Source organism: Leucoraja erinacea, chromosome 19 (genome assembly GCF_028641065.1).
Source record: "Leucoraja erinacea ecotype New England chromosome 19, Leri_hhj_1, whole genome shotgun sequence".
Classification (NCBI taxonomy): Eukaryota; Metazoa; Chordata; class Chondrichthyes; order Rajiformes; family Rajidae; genus Leucoraja; species Leucoraja erinaceus.
This window is the reverse complement of record NC_073395.1, coordinates 35,926,432-35,945,509: the sequence shown is the minus strand read 5'-3', so window position 1 is coordinate 35,945,509 and position 19,078 is coordinate 35,926,432. Positions and strand designations below refer to the sequence as shown.

The 19,078-nt window shown below is 41.5% G+C and overlaps 1 protein-coding gene across 1 annotated transcript in view; it reads left to right on the top strand.

Moving 5' to 3' along the window:
• The window catches only part of kcnd2 (potassium voltage-gated channel, Shal-related subfamily, member 2), a 411,877-nt gene extending 393,281 nt beyond the window's left edge, over positions 1-18,596 (top strand). Inside the window, exons 6-7 of the mRNA XM_055650846.1 lie at positions 10,594-10,841; positions 15,424-18,596. Coding sequence (XP_055506821.1) covers positions 10,594-10,841; positions 15,424-15,601 — 426 coding nt within the window. The 3' untranslated portion in view covers positions 15,602-18,596. The remainder of the gene's footprint in view (positions 1-10,593; positions 10,842-15,423) is intronic.
• Positions 18,597-19,078: the final 482 nt, after the last annotated feature.

The window sequence follows — 19,078 nt, the reverse complement described above, 5'->3', positions numbered from 1 at the left end:
TAATGTAATTTCGTTCTTAAAGATTTAAAACAAAGGTGCTTACTGTTGGGTGGTAAACCAAGCCAGATTACACGACAAACTTCAAATTTTATCAAAGACAATAAATAACTCTACAATTGTTTCACAAGAATAAACCAATTAGTTGCAAGGTTTATAAGACTGGAACCAGGTTAATAGAAGCTGGAGCAATTTTGATTACATTGAATAATTTCCAGACTTCTCATTGTGAAGTTCAGTTTGTTAGAGTAGAAAATGGATCGAGGCAGCAACTTAATTGCATACTCTGTGCTGCCAAACACTCAGCACATGGGTTCATGCCACTTTTGAAATTAAATGGGCAGTGAAAATAGCATGTCGTTCCACAGAATAAATACATAGTTATATGTAAAACTCAACCCACAACCTCCTTCCATTTCTCCCCCTTCTCTGTCCTATGTCCCACTCTGATGCACACCCATTTCCACAAAATATCCTGCCCCCCTTCTCTCCATCCACTTCCATCGATATCCCTTCCTCGGGCTTCACATTTCACTCGTCTTCTCTCCCTGTCTTACAGCCTTTTGTCTTTTCATCTCTGGTCTTTGTCCATTTCATCCTCACCTATATCCACCTATTACTTGCCAGACCCCCACCTCTTTTCCAGCTTTCTCCACCCCCAATACTACAACCAGTCTGAAAAAGGGTCCCGACCTGAAACATCACCTATCCGTACCTGACTGCTGAGTTACTCCAGTGCTGTATGCTTTTTGTTCATAGTTATATCATATTCTGCATGAACTCAAAACAATGCCAGCTTTTGCACACAGCATTACCGATGGCATAACAGAGTTATAATCCATAATTTGATTTTTGCACTTGAAATGATTTACCTAAAATCTCAAAGATCTTGCATTTGCACTCACAACTCCTGCAACAATATCAAACCGCAACATATATTTATTTTTCACAACCTCTGGATATTCCAAAGCTTTTTACCGCCAATGAATCCCTTTCCCTACTTTCCACTGGAAGGACAAGTTAAAACAATATTCAGCATTTCCCCCAGGCCAACATCCCCGGTATTGGAGCCTGAGTTACATGCAGGTCAGATGGGTTGCATGCCCACTGCCAGGCTCTCAAAACAGATGGTCTGTCCTGTGAAGGTATTCCCAGACATAGAGAGGAAAAGATCAAAGATGTGCTCAAACCCTTGAAGAAATGCACCATTCCCCATTGGGATCTCTGCCCCGTGACCGCTCAAAGTGGTAAAGAAGCATTCAGCGGGGTACTGAGAACCTCAAGGCCATGCATCAAGAACCTACAGAGGCTCCACAAAAGTAGCCATAGGAACAGAGCTCCCAACACCCACCCGATCAGCAGTCAGCTCCCTCAGCTTCATTCATGTTTCAGAGCATCAAAGCCAGAGTGAAAACAAGTCATTCTTAACCCTGAGAAACTGTCACTGTAATGTATTATTTAATATGAACAATAAGCTGGTGTACCTAGCTCAGATGATCACTGGTTGTTGTGCTAAAGCAATGTCACTGCTCACCTGGAAACAGCATTCTGTCCTCGACTGTGTCATTGACAACTTTGTTGGAATAACCTTCTAACAAAAGGGTTAGAAGAACTAGTTGGCAATGCCAGAAATGAATAGCCTCCTGTGTGAGTTTAACATCTGGCTCAGATTGCAAATGGCAGGCATGGTGGGGCCCACAGATTGAGAGTGGGGTCATGCAGATGCAGCTTCGTGAACTCATGCGAGTTCTGCGCCACAACCTGCATGTCAGGAGAAACAAACTACGTATGAAACACCACCTGAATCACCCTGCAGCACCAAAAATACACAGAAACAGCTCCAACACCAGTAGCAGGAGCCGGTGCAGAAAACTAGGAGCAGAATATGTGGAAACACACTGAAGTGGAAAAAGTTAATGTGAAGATTTACCTCGTACAGCTAATTCGTAGCTGAATTTAGGCAGAGACTAACAGCTGCGATGGATGATGTTCCAGGAATGGATGCAAGAGCTGGTGAAACAATCAGCTCTTGGCAATACAACAGCATAGTCAGCTTGTAAGACTTCAAAACGTAGTTTATTTTACTCTGCAATATCTTTGGAAGAAGGGAACCCCATTCCAAAGTTTCACGCTATGTAAACACACAGAAAATAAGCAATAAATGAAAAACAAATGGTAGATTAAGGACTGTTAAAGTAGCACCTAAAGGGAATTATTTCAAGAACCAGCAACTAGTGTTTTAGAAAAAGCACTCATGATTCAACCTTCTCTTGAAAAATGCGCACAGAATCGCTCCTTTATGATTTTCATCGGACAATGATAGGACAGATAAACATTGTACCAATTTGTATCTGAAACTGCAAGTAAATCTGAAGACTTTAGAATGATTTATTTGTGAAATAGGCGAGCAATTACGTTATTTGTAGAGCCTTGTTATTTTTATTTATATAAAACTGCCCATTAGGGATTCACGTCTTCTTGCTGAGTCTTGCTGAATAAATGGGATGGAATTTCCCATTTTGGCTAACAACTTTCAATATGAGTTCGTTCAGGTCAGAAATGAAAACAAATTAGAAGCCCTCCTACTCTGCTTCAGCAGAGGGCCTATTAACCTCACAACCGCTCCCTTCTGCACCACAGTGGCTATATTTTTATTTTCAATTTTAATAATCTTCCTTGATAAAGATTGTAAAGAACTCTCCCATGCTCACTTCACATCGGGTCATGCAGTTGGGTGCAGAACTCAGAGCTGAGAGCTTATTATACTCTGCTGCACAGCTACCTAACGCAATCATAGATTCACATTCAAACTATAATGCATAACACATTCCTTATTTATGTTAAAGTCTGCACAGAATAGACGAAAACCTACTCATTCCACTTTGCCATCCGAAATCTGTTTGAAGAGCCAGTCATGCATTGAAATCTAAAGTATTTCTTTTGATTTTATTGATGGTCCTCAAAATGTACCCTATTTTCTCTATATTAAGGAATGGTGCTTCAAATTTTAAAAAGGCTTCTGTAATCAGACCATTTTCTTCCAATGCAATTAGCCTGTTTTTGCAAATCTACTGTCAGCTAAGTGCCAAAAAGTAACCTACAGATTGTATAAAGGCAGCTACTGGAAACAATGTTAGTATCTTTTAAAGCCTTATGAAAATACATTCCCCAACTAAAGATAATAATTGACTAAAATAATAGTCAATAGTCACCCATAAGTAATAGGAGAATAGACCCATTCGGCCCATCAAGTCTATTCCGCCATTCAATGATGGCTGATCTAGTTCTCCCTCCTAACCCCATTTCCTGCCTTCTCCCCATAATCCCTGACACCCCTGACAATGTATACTGTAATAATTCCTTAATTCATGAATAAAACAGGAGACAGAGCACTATTTACAGTATATTTACATTTTCCCTTTAACAATATTAATCTTCCCTTGATCTATTTATTTTAAATACAGTTATTAATTATATTTGACATCAAATAATAATATTGTGATTTACTATAAGATACTTCCAGGTAATAAAAGTGCCAGAAGCAATGCTGGAGTTTTGTTCTGATATTTGAATATACTTTTTTAACCTGTTAAGATGCATTAGTCATTTTTTTCCTTTTTGTGGGCATGTGGCCATATAGGGATTGTCCTATCTTGAGGATGATCTCCTCTGATCAATTTGGTCTTCAGCGTCCAATAAGGTTCAATTTGGTTGTTCATCTCAGAATTATCTGAACTTTAAGTGTTTTAATGTTCATTTTATGGTATTTGTGTGCAGCTGCTAATACATTGACAATCTAAAGATGTTTACGTTGCGTCCTGGTGTTCTGTGATTGTGTAAATGCTTCCCTACTGGTTACCTGTTTGGTAGTGTACTGGGTTTGGTATTCTCACTGTAATTCCGTCTGGAAACATTTGATCTACTCAGCATTAGTGCCTAGTCGCTGAAAAGATACGAGGCAATAATAATGACATATGCTAACCCGTTAAATTATGTCACATATATTTCATCCATCCATGGGTTTTATGGCCCAAAACATTGCATATGCTTCTCAGAATGTAATAAAAATCCAGTGAGATGCTTCAGGTAGGAAATCTGGGAAATTGAATCCTTATTTTATACTTAGTAAAAATTTAGTTAATGAGAATGTAATGTAATGAGAAAGGTAAAAGATTTTCTGCATGAACATGTGGAAACCGGTTTCCTGACAAACATGCCAGATCAAGTCAATTCTAATGTCCATAAAGTATAATCATGTTCATTGATATTGACAAAAAAACTGTTATGTGATAAAAGGCTTATGTGGCCCATTGAGTCTATGCTGGCTCCTAGTAAGTCAGTCCTGACAGCCCTCTTCCACCATTCCTTCCCCTTAGGCCTGCAAATTATTTTTGTCAGTATTAATGCAGTTACGCTTTAAGAACCCTGACTGATTCTGTTTCCTGCACCCTAATAGATCATAAGTTTCAGATCATAACTACTCCGTCAATTATGTTTTAAATCCTCACATTCCTTTTCTCCAAACTATTAGTTCTGTGACAGCAAGCAAAAAGATGCAGTTTCTGAAAATTTGAAATAAAAACTGAAAATGCTGGAAATATTCATCAGGACAAACAGCATCTGTGAAGAGTGAAACAGTTTACTCCCGAGCCTTGAATCATAGGCTAGCTTTTAGTTTAGATTAGTTTAGAGATACAGCGAGGAAACAGGCCCTTTGGCCTACTGAGTCCGCACAGACCAGCAATCCCCGCACATTAACATTGGGGATAATTTACAATGATACCAAGCCAATTAACCTACAAACCAGTACATCTTTGGAGTGTGGGAGGAAACCGAAGATCTTGGAGAAAACCCATCAGGTCACGGGAAGAAAGTACAGACAGACAGCACCTGTAGTCGGGATAAAACTGAAAGTGAAATATAGCAACAAATCATGAAAAGCAGTAAAAACAATGTTAGAATAATTTACATGAATTAGAAATTAAGGAAAAGGAAAGAATCAACAAAGAACTGGAAGAATTTACTGAAATCATGGATGAAAATCTCAACTCTGTCTACGTTAGATCTTGTCTTTTTATTTGCAGTGGGTAAATATTATAATCATGAAACTACACCTGAAAATCAAAGAAGCTTTATCACTGAACTACCAAATTACTTCAGCATCGTGATATGAATTCTGGATTTCTTGAGGCGCACTCTTTCTGAGGTTTATTAGTAAGATTAAACGAGAACTTACCAGTTTGAAGTTTGATCTTTATTTTATGAGGAGTAACGTTGAGGGATTACGTGAAGACCCCGTCCAGTACGCATGCGTGTCAATCTTCAAAGCAGCGGTGTGAAATCACAGAAAACAGTTGTTGAACTGAACATAGTAAGATAAGAGAACCATAATACCATTTGAACTTTATGATAGAGGGCTGGGAGCAGAGGGCACGTAATCCCTCAACGTTACTCCTCATAACATAAAGATCAAACTTCAAACTAGTAAGTTCTCGTTTAATCTTACTATTTTACTTTGGAGTCACGTGAGTGACTACGTGAAGATTTTAAAGCTCTGTGATTTCATGCCATGGAACCGAGTCCAGGCGTCATACACTGCATCAGTAGGCCAATGATGAGTGAACATTAAGAATGCATTCAGACATGACATAGATATAGGCATGTTGATGCTATTAATGTATAATAGTGGCAATAGTAACCTCCCTCAACCTGGAGGAAGTATGAACCATACCTAACATAGAGTTGGCAAATACCCCTGATCTGGCAATAGGTTTATTCTGAATATTTGGACAGATCAATAGTTTGACCATCCTGCAACCGCTAGGATGTGGTCCATCCCTGCTGCTGAGGTATAGCGGTCCTGGTGGAGTGAGACTCAATGTCAATGTACACTCCTGTATATGCCAGACCCATATAACCATCTGGAGAAGGTTCGTAGTGATTCCTTCTAACAAGATTTTATGTAACTAATAATATTGCTGTCAGTCTATAAAGCTCTTAGGAACCTTGACATACTGGTGTAAATGTGTGATCACACGCAACCCAAGGTCCATGGGATATGCAACATCTAGTTTGGTCTTGTGTCCCTGTCTAATCTGCTTGATTAATCATAAACAAAACATGTTATTATAGCCCGCAGATATGATCATCCTATCCAGTGTTGCAATGACTGGACCCATAGCGCTGTACTCAGTGCCATGGCGTAATCACTAGTACGTGAGTATGACCATGGGCAGGGATGTTGCTGGTGCCCATCGGTGAAGTGACGTAGTACAATGTTAACAACCCATATCTCTGCGTCCCTAAGCCTGGGAGGTTTTAAGCTGACGATACCTTCATTCTCTGGATATCAGAGGGTGAGACCGGACAGAGTGGTTTATGTACTCATCAGCCAAATGATTAGGAGGTACTTAAGGCACAGTAATGGAATAGTAACCTAATGTTATAATCCCATAAAACTGAATTTTAATGTGTCAGTCATCCGTGCCGAGTTAAACGTAATCTCCTATGCAGATTGCTGCTATTTGGTGCTATCCCTGCAATCTGTAGTGAGCACTCTTAACGCGTATGGTTTGACAACCCAAGCCGCAGAAACGATCTCTCAGAGTCTGTAAGTCTATGATTGATTATATCATGCAGAGGATGGTTTCAACATCACAACTGAACCAGCATCTTTTTATCTGGAATTAACCATGTAAGGTTTTATGTTCATTCTTCGCCTCAGCAGGAGCCATAGGTATATAACCCAGGCAGGCACTATGAAAACCCGGAAGCGGGAATCTTGCTGAATTTTGCAAGACCCGTCTATTGAGGCCAAATGGAGGAAGACATAAAAGAACATTCCTTCCTTGTGTAGCGAGAATGCACCTTTCGCCACTGTATGCCTCGTTCATTGTTGATTGAAACTGGATGCAAGCAACTCAATAGTTAGTGTTCTATCAACCACATTGTCATTAAATACTTTGTGATCACACATTCATTCGGTATTGTCATTAATTTTGCATAATAATACACCAGTGCTAAATGTGGTTTGGTAAAACTATCACCGGATACTTTGATTTGATTGTACGTTTGTGATTAACATATACCACCACCAAAGTGTATCACCTTGGACTTGTGCATGCCGTATATGCATATCCACACACTCTTTAATGCACAGATTGCACCTGGTGTCCATTGGCAGTTGATACCATGACAGAACACTTGATAACTCATGCTAATCCCATCTGCCTCCGTAACTAGAGATGGTATTAGTAATTACCCATCTTTGGGCAATAGCATCAGTTTGGAAATGACTGAAGATTTACGGATAAGAGGTTTTTGTGGAGCAAAGCTGTCCATCATTGTGACTTTGATTGTTTCAGCTAAAAATAGCAGAGGTCTAATTTTTTGTCTCGGAGCTGATCCCAGACCAATAAATGGATGATTGCATCCCAACAATCAATAGTTTCAGTTGGTATCAACTTAATTTAAATTTAACTGGACGGGTGAGAACCAATTCCTCAAATATAGCTATGTGGCTGATAAGGCTAATTTAGTAAAATACAGTATGTTCAATATCATCCAGATTGGCCATGCTACTTATTTGTTAGCTCTGTGCAGCCGAAGCACTGATAGTAGTGATTTGGTAAATAATCTGGAAACTGGAGTTAGCCCATTGTAACGCAATGAGTGAATCGTTGCCACATCCAGTTAAATTTCAAATACCTTCAACCCTGTGAGCGGAAATGATCACATGGAAGTTATTCAGAAAAGTCTATACTGCACATGCGGGTTGAGGCTGTTGACAATGATCAGTCCACATCCCATTCTTGTGAGCCTTGTCTTGAAAGGCAACTCCAACCATACCTGTGTGCAGTATAAACTAATCTAGTGTTATCCCAAACCAGTGTAAATACTCAAACCAGTTTAATATTACCAACTTGTATCCGTGACAGGAGACATCATCGATGAGGTTCCATACCTTTATCCGAATGGGAGGACTTATGCAACCCGACCAGGAGCTGCCTCAAACATGTGTGCATGATTTTACATCTGCTCCTGGAGGTAGAGGAGCTCATGTACGAGGTTGGCGCATCTTCCAGGAAGGCCGTTCTGGGCTGTGGCCTAAAAAAGACCTTTGTCCTGGTTGTACGGCCTTCAAGCTTTCACCAGCTTCAGTTCATCGTGGTTTGCTGGTGGGTGCGTAGGGGTGCTGCCGTCGAAGATGTGAGGTCTTGCGTGATGATGTGGCCTTCCTGAACCCGACGGCCACTCGTCAAGCTCCTGCTGCTGGTAGTGTTGTTCCTGCACCCCCTGCACACTTGTGGTTTCTTCAGCAAAACCCCTGTCTTCAGAGTCAGCCCAGAAGTGACTCCTAATGCACCCCTCTGTCGAGGGAGTTGCATTATGCAGCCCTCAATAAGGTGCTGCCATGGGCGTCCCAGGACCCCCTGGTGACTAGGCTCCATATACCGGAGCATGTCACATTGGAGCTTCTGATCCATCAACCGCTCCATGCGGGATATGCGATCACAGTTGCTCCCGCTGACGTCCATTCCTGTAACATATTCTCACAAAATAGCACAAAACGACCTTCGAGTAAGGAATTTACCTGCATGTCCTTTTAAAACCTTCTGCTGTGGGGCAACTCTCCTCCAGATCCTGGCCTCGTGGTCGTGGTTTGTTACAGCTGGGGGTTCCTCTGCGGTCCTTTTAGAAACACTTCCATTGTGGGTTATTTATCACCCGAGCTTTTTCTCCACGGTCCCTTATAACAGGGCTTCTCCACGGTGTTCTCCAGTCGGGGCTTTCTTCCTGCTCCCCCCCCCCCCCCCCGATCTGGGTATCCCCGCAGTAACTGCAGCCGGGATATCCCCGCGGTCCCTATCAAGGGATGGCCGCGATTTACAAAGTCTGGTGGGGGGGGGGTATATATGAAGCCGTTGGTTTAACTGCCAGCAGCTCAAAGGTGAATCCACCGCCGTCCGCTCCCTGTTTCCCACGGTCTCTGGAGCGGCTGTCCAGCGGCTCAATGGTGAATTTACCGCCGTTCGCTACCCGCATTCCGCGGATCAGAGCGCCTAGGTCCGTGGGCGGGATTCCCCGTGACCGGGATTCCCTGAAGTCCGAGACTGGGGTTGCCCCTCCGTTCCGACTTAGCCCCGGACTTTTAGCAGGACCTCTAAGTAGAGGTTCCTGCAAGAAGATTTTAAAACCTGAAAGTATTTTAAAAACTTACCTCATGTCTGTTGCTGGCAGGAGAATCACGTTCACCCTGCCAGTCGTCACGCAATGCGATAGACGATATGGACACGCATGCCTACTGGACGGGGTCTTCACGTAGTCACTCACGTGACTCCGAAGTAAAATGATGGGTTTTGTGCACTGTTTGCAATGGATCGATCAAACCTCTGATGCTTAAAAGTTTATAAAATATCAGGAATATTTTAATGAGCAACTCCATCCCTGTGTTATCTATAACAGTGTATAAAAGGGTATAAAATATAATAATACTGCTAAATTGAATAATTCAGAATTAGTAAAGACTCCCTGCCCCAGAGTTTAGAAAGGCTTTGGGACCAGTGTGTTCTCAGTGTAGAATATTATTATTATAACTTTGAGTGTAGTTCAAATCATTAATGTTTCAGCAGCCACATATATTTTTAACTACTGTGGAAAGGTTATTGACATTCTAAAAAGGAAGATCACTTTCACATCATGATTGCCTAAGTGGATTGCTGGATTTCACTGCAGAATCTATTTCTACAAAAGTATGTACTGCAACCAATGACACTGCCTCACTGGAAAAACCAGTTGAATTTTACTGTTGCCAGGGCAAAACATATTAGTATGTGCTAACGGAAAAAATATATATTATTATTTTAAATATAGTACTTACAAAAAATATAATGATTCAAAAAACACTTGTCTGTTATAAAATGTAATACAGGTACTAACCATACTCGATTTGAAAAGGTGAAACCACTTGTGGCAATTATCAATGCCTATACAACTCTGTCTTCTATTTTTCAAATCACTCTCTATGTAAGCTATTACCTTGCCCACCCAACCCCACACTGAGTGCACATCAGTAATCGGGGATAGTCATCAACACACATAACATGGCTTTACATCTTAATGTTTCTGTGAATGATTCAGACTTCCACAGGTGCACTGCCAGTCCGCACCAATGGCATGTAAATTTTCATGTGAAATGTTCACATTTTGTAATTGTATTCTACAAAACCCTATTGAGCTCATGTGGTGTCAAAGACTTTATCATCTCAGGTAAAAGAAAGAGAAATACAAGGCGTAATAAAAATGCAGGAAATTCAGTATCTCTGTAGCTGTTGGTCGGTGTGGGCCAAAGGGCCTGTTTCCACACTCTATGACTATGACTGTTGAAAGCTGAGAGCTGTAAAGCTAGACTCAAGATTGGAACTTCAATCATTGGAACTAGACTCAAGATTGGCAGTCAATCATTATTTGTAACTTGCAGTGAGTGCAGTCAGTCGGAACCGACCTGTGACATCTTCTCAACAGGGACGAGGCACCAAAGTTCTCTGAAAGCTGATGTGTAAAATACTTCTCCTTTCCTGTTCCTCTTTCAATTAGAATCACGATTTTGTGGATGAACAAACGTACAAAGAAAATTTTCTTGAACAATCTACAAAGAACCGATCGCATTCACACAGCCCTTCTCTCTCTTCTCACCATGGTTTAACTGGAACATGCTGCTCCAGGCGTAGCAAAAAACCCTTCCGTCTCCCAAATTCGAATACTTCCTACAGTCGTCCGGGAAATCTACAAGAACTCAGTACTATTCAGATTCGATGTTTACAGGAGAGTGAGCTCTCCAACAGGTAAGTGCTGCTTAGTACCTATTATGTGTCAATTCTGTGACTGATGGACCTAGAATTATATTTCAACTAAATTGTACTGCAATTATTTTGAGGATGTAACAAGTAAAATGGACAAGGGAGAGCCAATGGATGTGGTGTATCTGGGCGTCCAGAAAGCCTTTGATAAGGTCCCACACAGGAGATTAGTGGGCAAAATTAGAGCACATGGTATTGGGAGTAGAGTGCTGACATGGATAGAACATTGGTTGGCAGACAGGAATCAAAAGGTAGGGTTTACGGGTCCCTTTCAGAATGGCAGGCAGTGACTAGTGGGGCAGGCAGTGACTAGCAAGGCTCGATGCTGGGACTGCAGCTATTTACAATATACATTAATGATTAAGATGAAGGAATTAAAAGTAACATTAGCAAATTTGCAGATGACACAAAACTGAGTGGCAGTGTGAACTGTGAAGAGAATGCTATGAGGATGCAAGGTGACTTGGACAGGTTGCGTGAGTGGGCAGATGCATGGTAGATGCAGTACGATGTGGATAAATGTGTGGTTATCCACTTTGGTGGCAAGAACGGAAAGGCAGATTATTATCTGATTAGTGTCAGGTTAGGCAAAGGGGAAAGTACAACGAAACTTGGGTGTCCTTGTACATCAGTCACTGAAAGTAAGCATGCAGGGACAGCAGGCAGTGAAGAAAGCTAATGTCATGTTGGCCTTCATAACAAGAGGAGTTGAGTAGACGAGCAAAGTGGTCCTTCTGCAATTATACATGACCCTGGTGAGACCACACCTGGAGTATTGTGTGCAGTTTTGGACTCCTAATTTGAGGAAGGACTTTCTTGCTATTGATGGAGTGCAGCATAGTTTCACAAGGTTAATTCCCGGAATGGCAGGATTGTCATATGTTGAAAGAATGGAGTGACGAGGCTTGTATTCGCTGGAATTTAGAAGGATGAGAGGGAATCTTATAGAAACATATAAAATTATTAAGGGATTGGACACGCTAGATGCAGGAAACATGTTCCCGGTGTTAGGGAAGTCCAGAACCAGGGGCCACAGTTTAAGAATAAGGGGTAGGCCATTTTGAACTGAGATGAGGAAAAACACAGAGAGTTGTGAGTTTGTGGAATTCTCTGCCACAGATGGCAGTGGAGGCCGATTCACTGGATGCATTCAAAAGAGAGTTGGATAGAGCTCTTAGGGCTAGCAGTATCAAGAGATATTGGGAGAAGGCAGGAATGGGGTACTGATTGTGGATGATCAGCGATGATCACATTGAATGGCGGAGCTGGCACATAGGGCCGAATGGCCTACTCCTGAACCTATTGTCTATGTATCTATGTAACAGGGTTGAAAACCACAAAGGGTAAAGTTTTTTATATGTTTTGCATGCAGCTTCAATGCAGGTCACCACTTGTTTACAGTCTGTGAGAAACAGCATATTTGTAGGAGTGGAACCAACCAACATTGAGCGTAGAACATAGAACAGCACAGGAACAGGCACTTCAGCCCACAAAGTCTGTGCCGAACATGATGCCAAGTTAAACTAATCTCCTCTGACATCACATGATCCATATCGTGCCATCCCCTGCATATCCATGAGCTTTTGAACACCAAGATCCTATCTACCACCACTCCTGGACGTGCATTCCAGGCACCCACCGCTCTTTGTGTAAACAACATGCTCTGCACATTACCTTTAAGGGCCTGTCCCACTTGGGCGACCTAATCCGCGAGTTCTGGCGAGTTTGCCCTCGGCTTATACTCGCAGCATGGTCGACAATAGGTCGAAGGAGGTATTCGTAACCTTCCTTCATGCTTGAGAGTGGTCTCCGCGTACTCGTGGCCTCAGCTAGGTCGCGGCGTATTTTTCAATATGTTAAAAAATGCCTGCGAGTAAAAAAAAGGTTGCCATGGAAAAAATTGATCCTTGTTTTACTCGTAGGTTTAGTCATAGTAGGTCCCAGTAGGTCGGCATGTTAGTCGTAGGTAGTCGAAGATAGTCGTAGATAGTCTTCATCATAGTGGAAAGGAGGTCGAAGGGAGGTCAAAGAAGATCGAAGGAGGTCGTCTTCACTCTCCACTATTTGGTGTCCAATTTTCCCGAAGTTAGTCGTAGCTAGTCATAACTAGTCGAAGCTATTCTTCAACATAGTGGAAGGAGGTCTTCAACATGTCATTTTTTCAAACTCTTCTAAACTCGCCAATTAGTGGGACAGGCCCTTTACACTTTACCCATCTCACCTTATAGCTAGTCTTTGAGATTGCCACACATGGGAAAAAGGTTCTGTCTTCCTTATCTTTGCCTTTCATAGTTTAATTTACTTTTATCAGGTCTACCCTCAGCCTCTGATGCTCCAGAGAAAACAATCCAATTTTGTCCAACCTCTTCTTACAGCTCCTGTCCTCTAATCCAAACACCATTCAGATAAAGCTCTTCTGCACCCTCTCCAAATCCTCCACATTCTTCATGCAATGGGATGACCAGAACAGCAAAATACTCCAAATGCGGCCTAACCCAGGTCCGATAAATCTCCAACAAGATTTCCTGACTCTGATACTCGACCAGTAAAGAAAGCGAATGGTATGTTAGCTTTCATTGCAAAAGGATTTGAGTATAGGAGCAGAGAGGTTCTACTGCAGTTGTACAGGGTCTTGGTGAGACCACACCTGGAGTATTGCGTACAGTTTTGGTCTCCAAATCTGAGGAAGGACATTATTGCCATAGAGGGAGTGCAGAGACGGTTCACCAGACTGATTCCTGGGGTGTCAGGACTGTCTTATGAAGAAAGACTGGATAGACTTGGTTTATACTCTCTAGAATTTAGGAGATTGAGAGGGGATCTTATAGAAACTTACAAAATTCTTAAGGGGTTGGACAGGCTAGATGCAGGAAGATTGTTCCCGATGTTGGGGAAGTCCAGGACAAGGGGGTCACAGCTTAAGGATAAAGGGGAAATCCTTTAAAACCGAGATGACTTTTTCACACAGAGAGTGGTGAATCTCTGCACAGAGGGTAGTTGAGGCCAGTTCATTGGCTATATTTAAGAGGGAGTTAGATGTGGCCCTTGTGGCTAAGGGGATCAGGGGGTATGGAGAGAAGGCAGGTACGGGATACTGAGTTGGATGATCAGCCATGATCATATGAATGGCGGTGCAGGCTCGAAGGGCCGAATGGCCTACTCCTGCACCTAATTTCTATGTTTCTAATGAAGACAAGCATACCATCCACCTGCTTTAGTGCTCTAACTACTTGCGTTGCCACTTTCAGGGAGCTAGGGAAGGACCTAGGACCTGGAAATCGCTCTGAATACAATGGTGTTGAGCAACTTGCCATTAACAGTGTACTGTCTCCTTACATTCAAGCTCTAGTACAACATCCCACACGAGCCATGTGCCATCTGGTTGCTATCCGGTGATCTGTGATGATGCTGCAGAAGAAGTGTCCCTGCTTTCATGCTGTGGGCCAAGACCCAGATCCATCAGGCTCTGCTTTCCAGATGCATTTCTCCATGGCTTCATTTCCCGCTCCCTAGCTTTGTTATCCATTATTTATTAACTTAGTCCCATCTCGGTGACCCAGTGTATACTCCAGCCATTTCTTTAGTGCTAAAGTAGGAACATCGGGATATGAGAGTTATGGGCCTGTCCCACTTAGGCGATTTTTCAACGGACTGCAGGTGACTGTCAAGTTGCCGGCAGTCGCCTGAAAAATCGGCAACTGGAACAACGACAGTCAGAGTGGAACACACACACATCACTTCCTTCACCAGCCCGTTATGCAGGCGGGGTTCAGAGCAAGCGGGAGGAGAGCTGTCTAAACAATTCACACGGTGCAAAGCGAAGGTGATACAAACACACACCGCGATGAACAGGAAGGTTGACGCTAAAGAACAGTGTACGGTAAGTCCTTTCAAAGAGGGGGGAGAAGGGGGAGAAGGAGTGGAGACAACTTTCAGGAAGCCAGAGATACACGGCTGTGAAGCTCGGCGGACATTTAACATTACCGGTCGGTTATCCTTGGTTCTGAAAACTACTGCTTACCTTTTTTTTCCCAATGAGCCAATGAAATTCACCGGTCAGCACCGGCTACAACCTACGAGAACCTTTGACCTCCTGGCGACCCATTAGGACCTCCTGCCGACCCCCCTACGGCACGAGAATTCTCGCTACTCTCCATGGCGACTACATTCTAGTTGCCACTAATTTTTCAACATGTTGAAAAATTCACGGTGACCATAATGAGGCCGCGACTAGTTCCCAGAATACGGGAACTCCTCACGACCATGAAGGCGACTCCCCGGCAACCACCCGCGAACATGTGGCGACCGCATAGTCTCCTCCACTCGCCTAAAAAGCCGCCTAAGTGGGTCATGCCCATTAGGTTCTACTTGGTCTGTTCAGAGTTGTATATGGCAGACTCTTGGAATAAGTTTCAAGGCTGAGCTATACTTTTACTTACATGACTATTTTGTTGCAAAAGATGACTTTATAACATTTGTATTTATATTCTGTTGTTCTTTATGACATTTTATTTGAGTAACTCACTTGCATTTTATGGGCTATAATAAATTGTGTTCATTCTTCCAGCCGATCCAGTTTGAATGCAAAGTTTGAGGAAGGTGTCAAACTAAATTGTGAGCAATCGTACATAACAACAGCGGTAATAAGCATGCCCAGTCCTCTCATCGCAACCACCGAAGGAGATCGCAGGTTTGACTCTTCGCAACAAGCAGAAAGAAACATTGTAAAAGTGTCAGCACTGTAAAAATCTTACCACGTCAGATGTGAGCCTGGAAAGTCATCCGACCACCTGTGTTGTTCCTGCTATTGAAAAAGTAGAAAAGAACATCACAGATTGGAAAGCAAATGGAGAACATCAGCGCTTTCCCTGATAGTTTTGCATTGTGAAGTCCATGACAACAGTGATCATCGCACTGAAGCTATTTACCAGTGAAGTTTGGCCTCAGAGTAGGTAACATTGATAATGAGGCGAGCAAAAGGAGGTAACAAGCTTGAAAACTGTTCTGCAATAATTTCTTTGCAGTGAGCACAACGAGATATTTCCACATGCGACATGATCCACCCCCAAAGGCTCGTTTTATTATGAAGTACACAGGAACTGGAGGAGTGTGCATGGGGAAGGAACAACAAAATCAACGTGAAGAACTTTTCATCCTCACAGCAACAATGAATACTGCGAAAGTAAAGCTGTTTAATTTAGAACATAATTGTGAACAGTGAATTGAGGGCTGACATATTTTAAATTGAACAGAGAACATAAATGCATGTTGAATACTCCTTGAGGCATTACTTAACATTCATTGTATTTCAATGCGGTGGGCACGTACAACACGTCACCAAGATCTGGATTTGTTTGTAGAGGGAAATGTATAGGGCACCTTGGGACCTTCACTAGATGGCCACTACTCACTGAAAGACTGTTTAGTTCATATCAGAAGGGAACATAATTGTAGTAATGGGTTTGGATTGCGGATTTATATTAATAGTTTACACAACAATAAAACCTTGTGAATAATACACCTTGAATTCCAAATGTTGTATTGAGGCTCACACAGTTAGACATAGCTGCACCCAAATTTCTTTTTGAAACTTTTCTTTCCTGTATAAGCTTGTCCTATATTGCTTAGAATGAGTGCAACCAATTTTCAGGCAAACGCACTGAATAAGTGAACTGTGGTGTATTACAGATGTTATCCTTTTCATTGCAGCTGCAGTAAGACTAACAGACTGCTCTTTCTGCATGGTCTCCCCGACTTATATGGAATTTAGTGGATGGTTATTCAGCAGGCTATGTGCTCCAATCATTGTAGCTATGGAAGTTGTTCTTCGTGCTATAAATATATGTATATATTTTCAGTCAGTACCTTTAAAAGTACTAATTTTCAGTATTAGGTACAATGTTTTTAATTGGAGATTTTAAGTGCGGTATTAATTAAGTATTTGGACCTGTTATTTTCCTTAAAAATGTCTCTGTATGATATTTTGGGAGAGCAGACTGTCCTGTACTCGCGACCACAGTTCCAAGAAGAGAGACCCATTCCCTGCATGCTCAGTGGAGAGAGCATGTTTCATTGGGGTAAAGCTCTCACCACTACCCAGAGAAAAACAGTGCTTCAACCAGAGGTAACAATGACAGAAACTTCAAGCTTGCATGATTGAAATTTTGAAAAGGCTGTAAACCGTCCTCTAAATTAATTTTCTTTTTGTAATACTGTTGTATTTAAACTAATATATCAAATTTACAAATGTGAATATTATTGATGTGCTATCAAATAGGGTATGGTGCTTGGAAAGGAAAATAAAAAGACGCTGAGGTTTTATTCTTTGTTTCCCATAGATTGGTTTTTGGCTGAAGCACTGGAAAATAATATAGCAATACTTGTGAGAGGTAAAAACAAATCGGGTTGTAAACAAAAATATATATTTGCTTCATACAACTAGAGTCAATGGCAGCAGAAGTTGCACCTGAATTTTCCCACGTACACCATGTATTATTTATGTAAAGTTTCCTTTTCTATTTCTCTCATTGTATCTCTGAGCAGTTTCTATAATAGTGCCCTTAAAGTTGTGTTGTAAGAGTGACTCAGAAATCTGTCAGACTTACTGTCCAGGGTTGTAAAATGGCTATTCCAGTGTGCAATGCTCTGTGCTGTAAATTAGTTGTAACTTTGTAGTGTATCATATGAGTTCAACACCTTTGCTGTTTTGCATTTAAACAGCTTTCATAGGTTTCACTTTAATGAAGCAGCATAATTTTCCACCTATTATGCTCTAAAAAATAAAATGTCTGCATGCTTCGGTTGGAAGAGTTGGTATTGTAACTGGAAGTAACGCTTAATAAAGAACAGCGTTCATTTTCTTAACTACTTGAAGGTTAACTCATGTAAAACTATCAATAGGCAAATTGTCCAGAGCAAATAATATCTGAAAGCTAATTAAAAACTATTTCTGGAAACAATTTGTGCAATTGATAAATAGAATGTAAGACATAGAACTTACAATGAGAATACGAATAGTTGAGCTGAATAACTTTAACCTCTAATATATACATGGAAAGATGTGTCATTGAAATGGGGGTATTCAATGGTGTAAAGGATCAAAAATTGTGTACTTGCATAGTTTTTGAAACTAAAGGAACATTAAAGACATATGATACACAAAATAACTCCCATGTATCAAAGTTGAAATTAAAATGTTTTAATTTTTGAGCACGTGTTTTCTGTCACTTCAGTAATGTATTATTCAATGACAGCCAGTTGTTTCCCACAAAATAACAAGTTTCTTTATTAAAATATAAAACATTGGAAGCATTCTGGTTCTTTAATTATCAGAGCAGTGATATGTATGACCATTTATTTGAAAGTCCAATCAGTTACATCCACCAACTGCATCAAACACAATGCATAATCTTCCAATGTCACGTCTTGGCTACATTGCTGATATCCTGCCCAAAGATCATCGAGAGCTTTGATCCTGCCTTTCCGCTCACTCTGTTAAAAGCCGCTCTTATGTGAAGATATTGGTCCCACACGCAGGCTTAGAAGAGGTGTATATTCCTCCAAATATCTATTGTGATCAAAGCAAACATCTTTGTTATGCATCATAAACTGTGTATGCTTGCAACATTGCTAAATTTATGACTGCATTTCCCTTTCTTTACTAATGCCATCTATTTCTCAGCATGTATTATAACGCTCACCATATCCCATCCATATTCCACTCTTACTCCCATCTATACTCCTGCCGTGCCTAGACTGTCCTAATGGTCCCCTGGCCAGTATCCAACACATAACCTCCAAAATATTGTGGAGGGTACCAAACTCATTGGTGTGTTTAATAATGAGGAAGAGAATATAATGAACTGCAAGTAGATAGCAGAGCAGGCAGATAAGTGACAGGTGAAGTTTAATATGGAGAAGGGAGGCATTTGTGCAGAACAACTGAGATGTATAAAATAGATGAAAGGGCTAGCAGTACTGAAGGGTTAGCAGGAACGTGGGGACCAGAGACCATCCAGATGCCAAAAATCCGTGCGCATCATAAATAGGAATGGTTGAAGGATACAGGAGTAAAACACAAGCACAAATGAACAGCCAGCACAAGAGAGAAAAAGGCTGTAGTAACTCTGTGGGTCAGGCAGCATCTCTGGAGGACATAGATAGGAGACATTGTGGGTCGGGACACTTCTTCAGACACAGTAGACAGGCAGTACGCTTTTTTG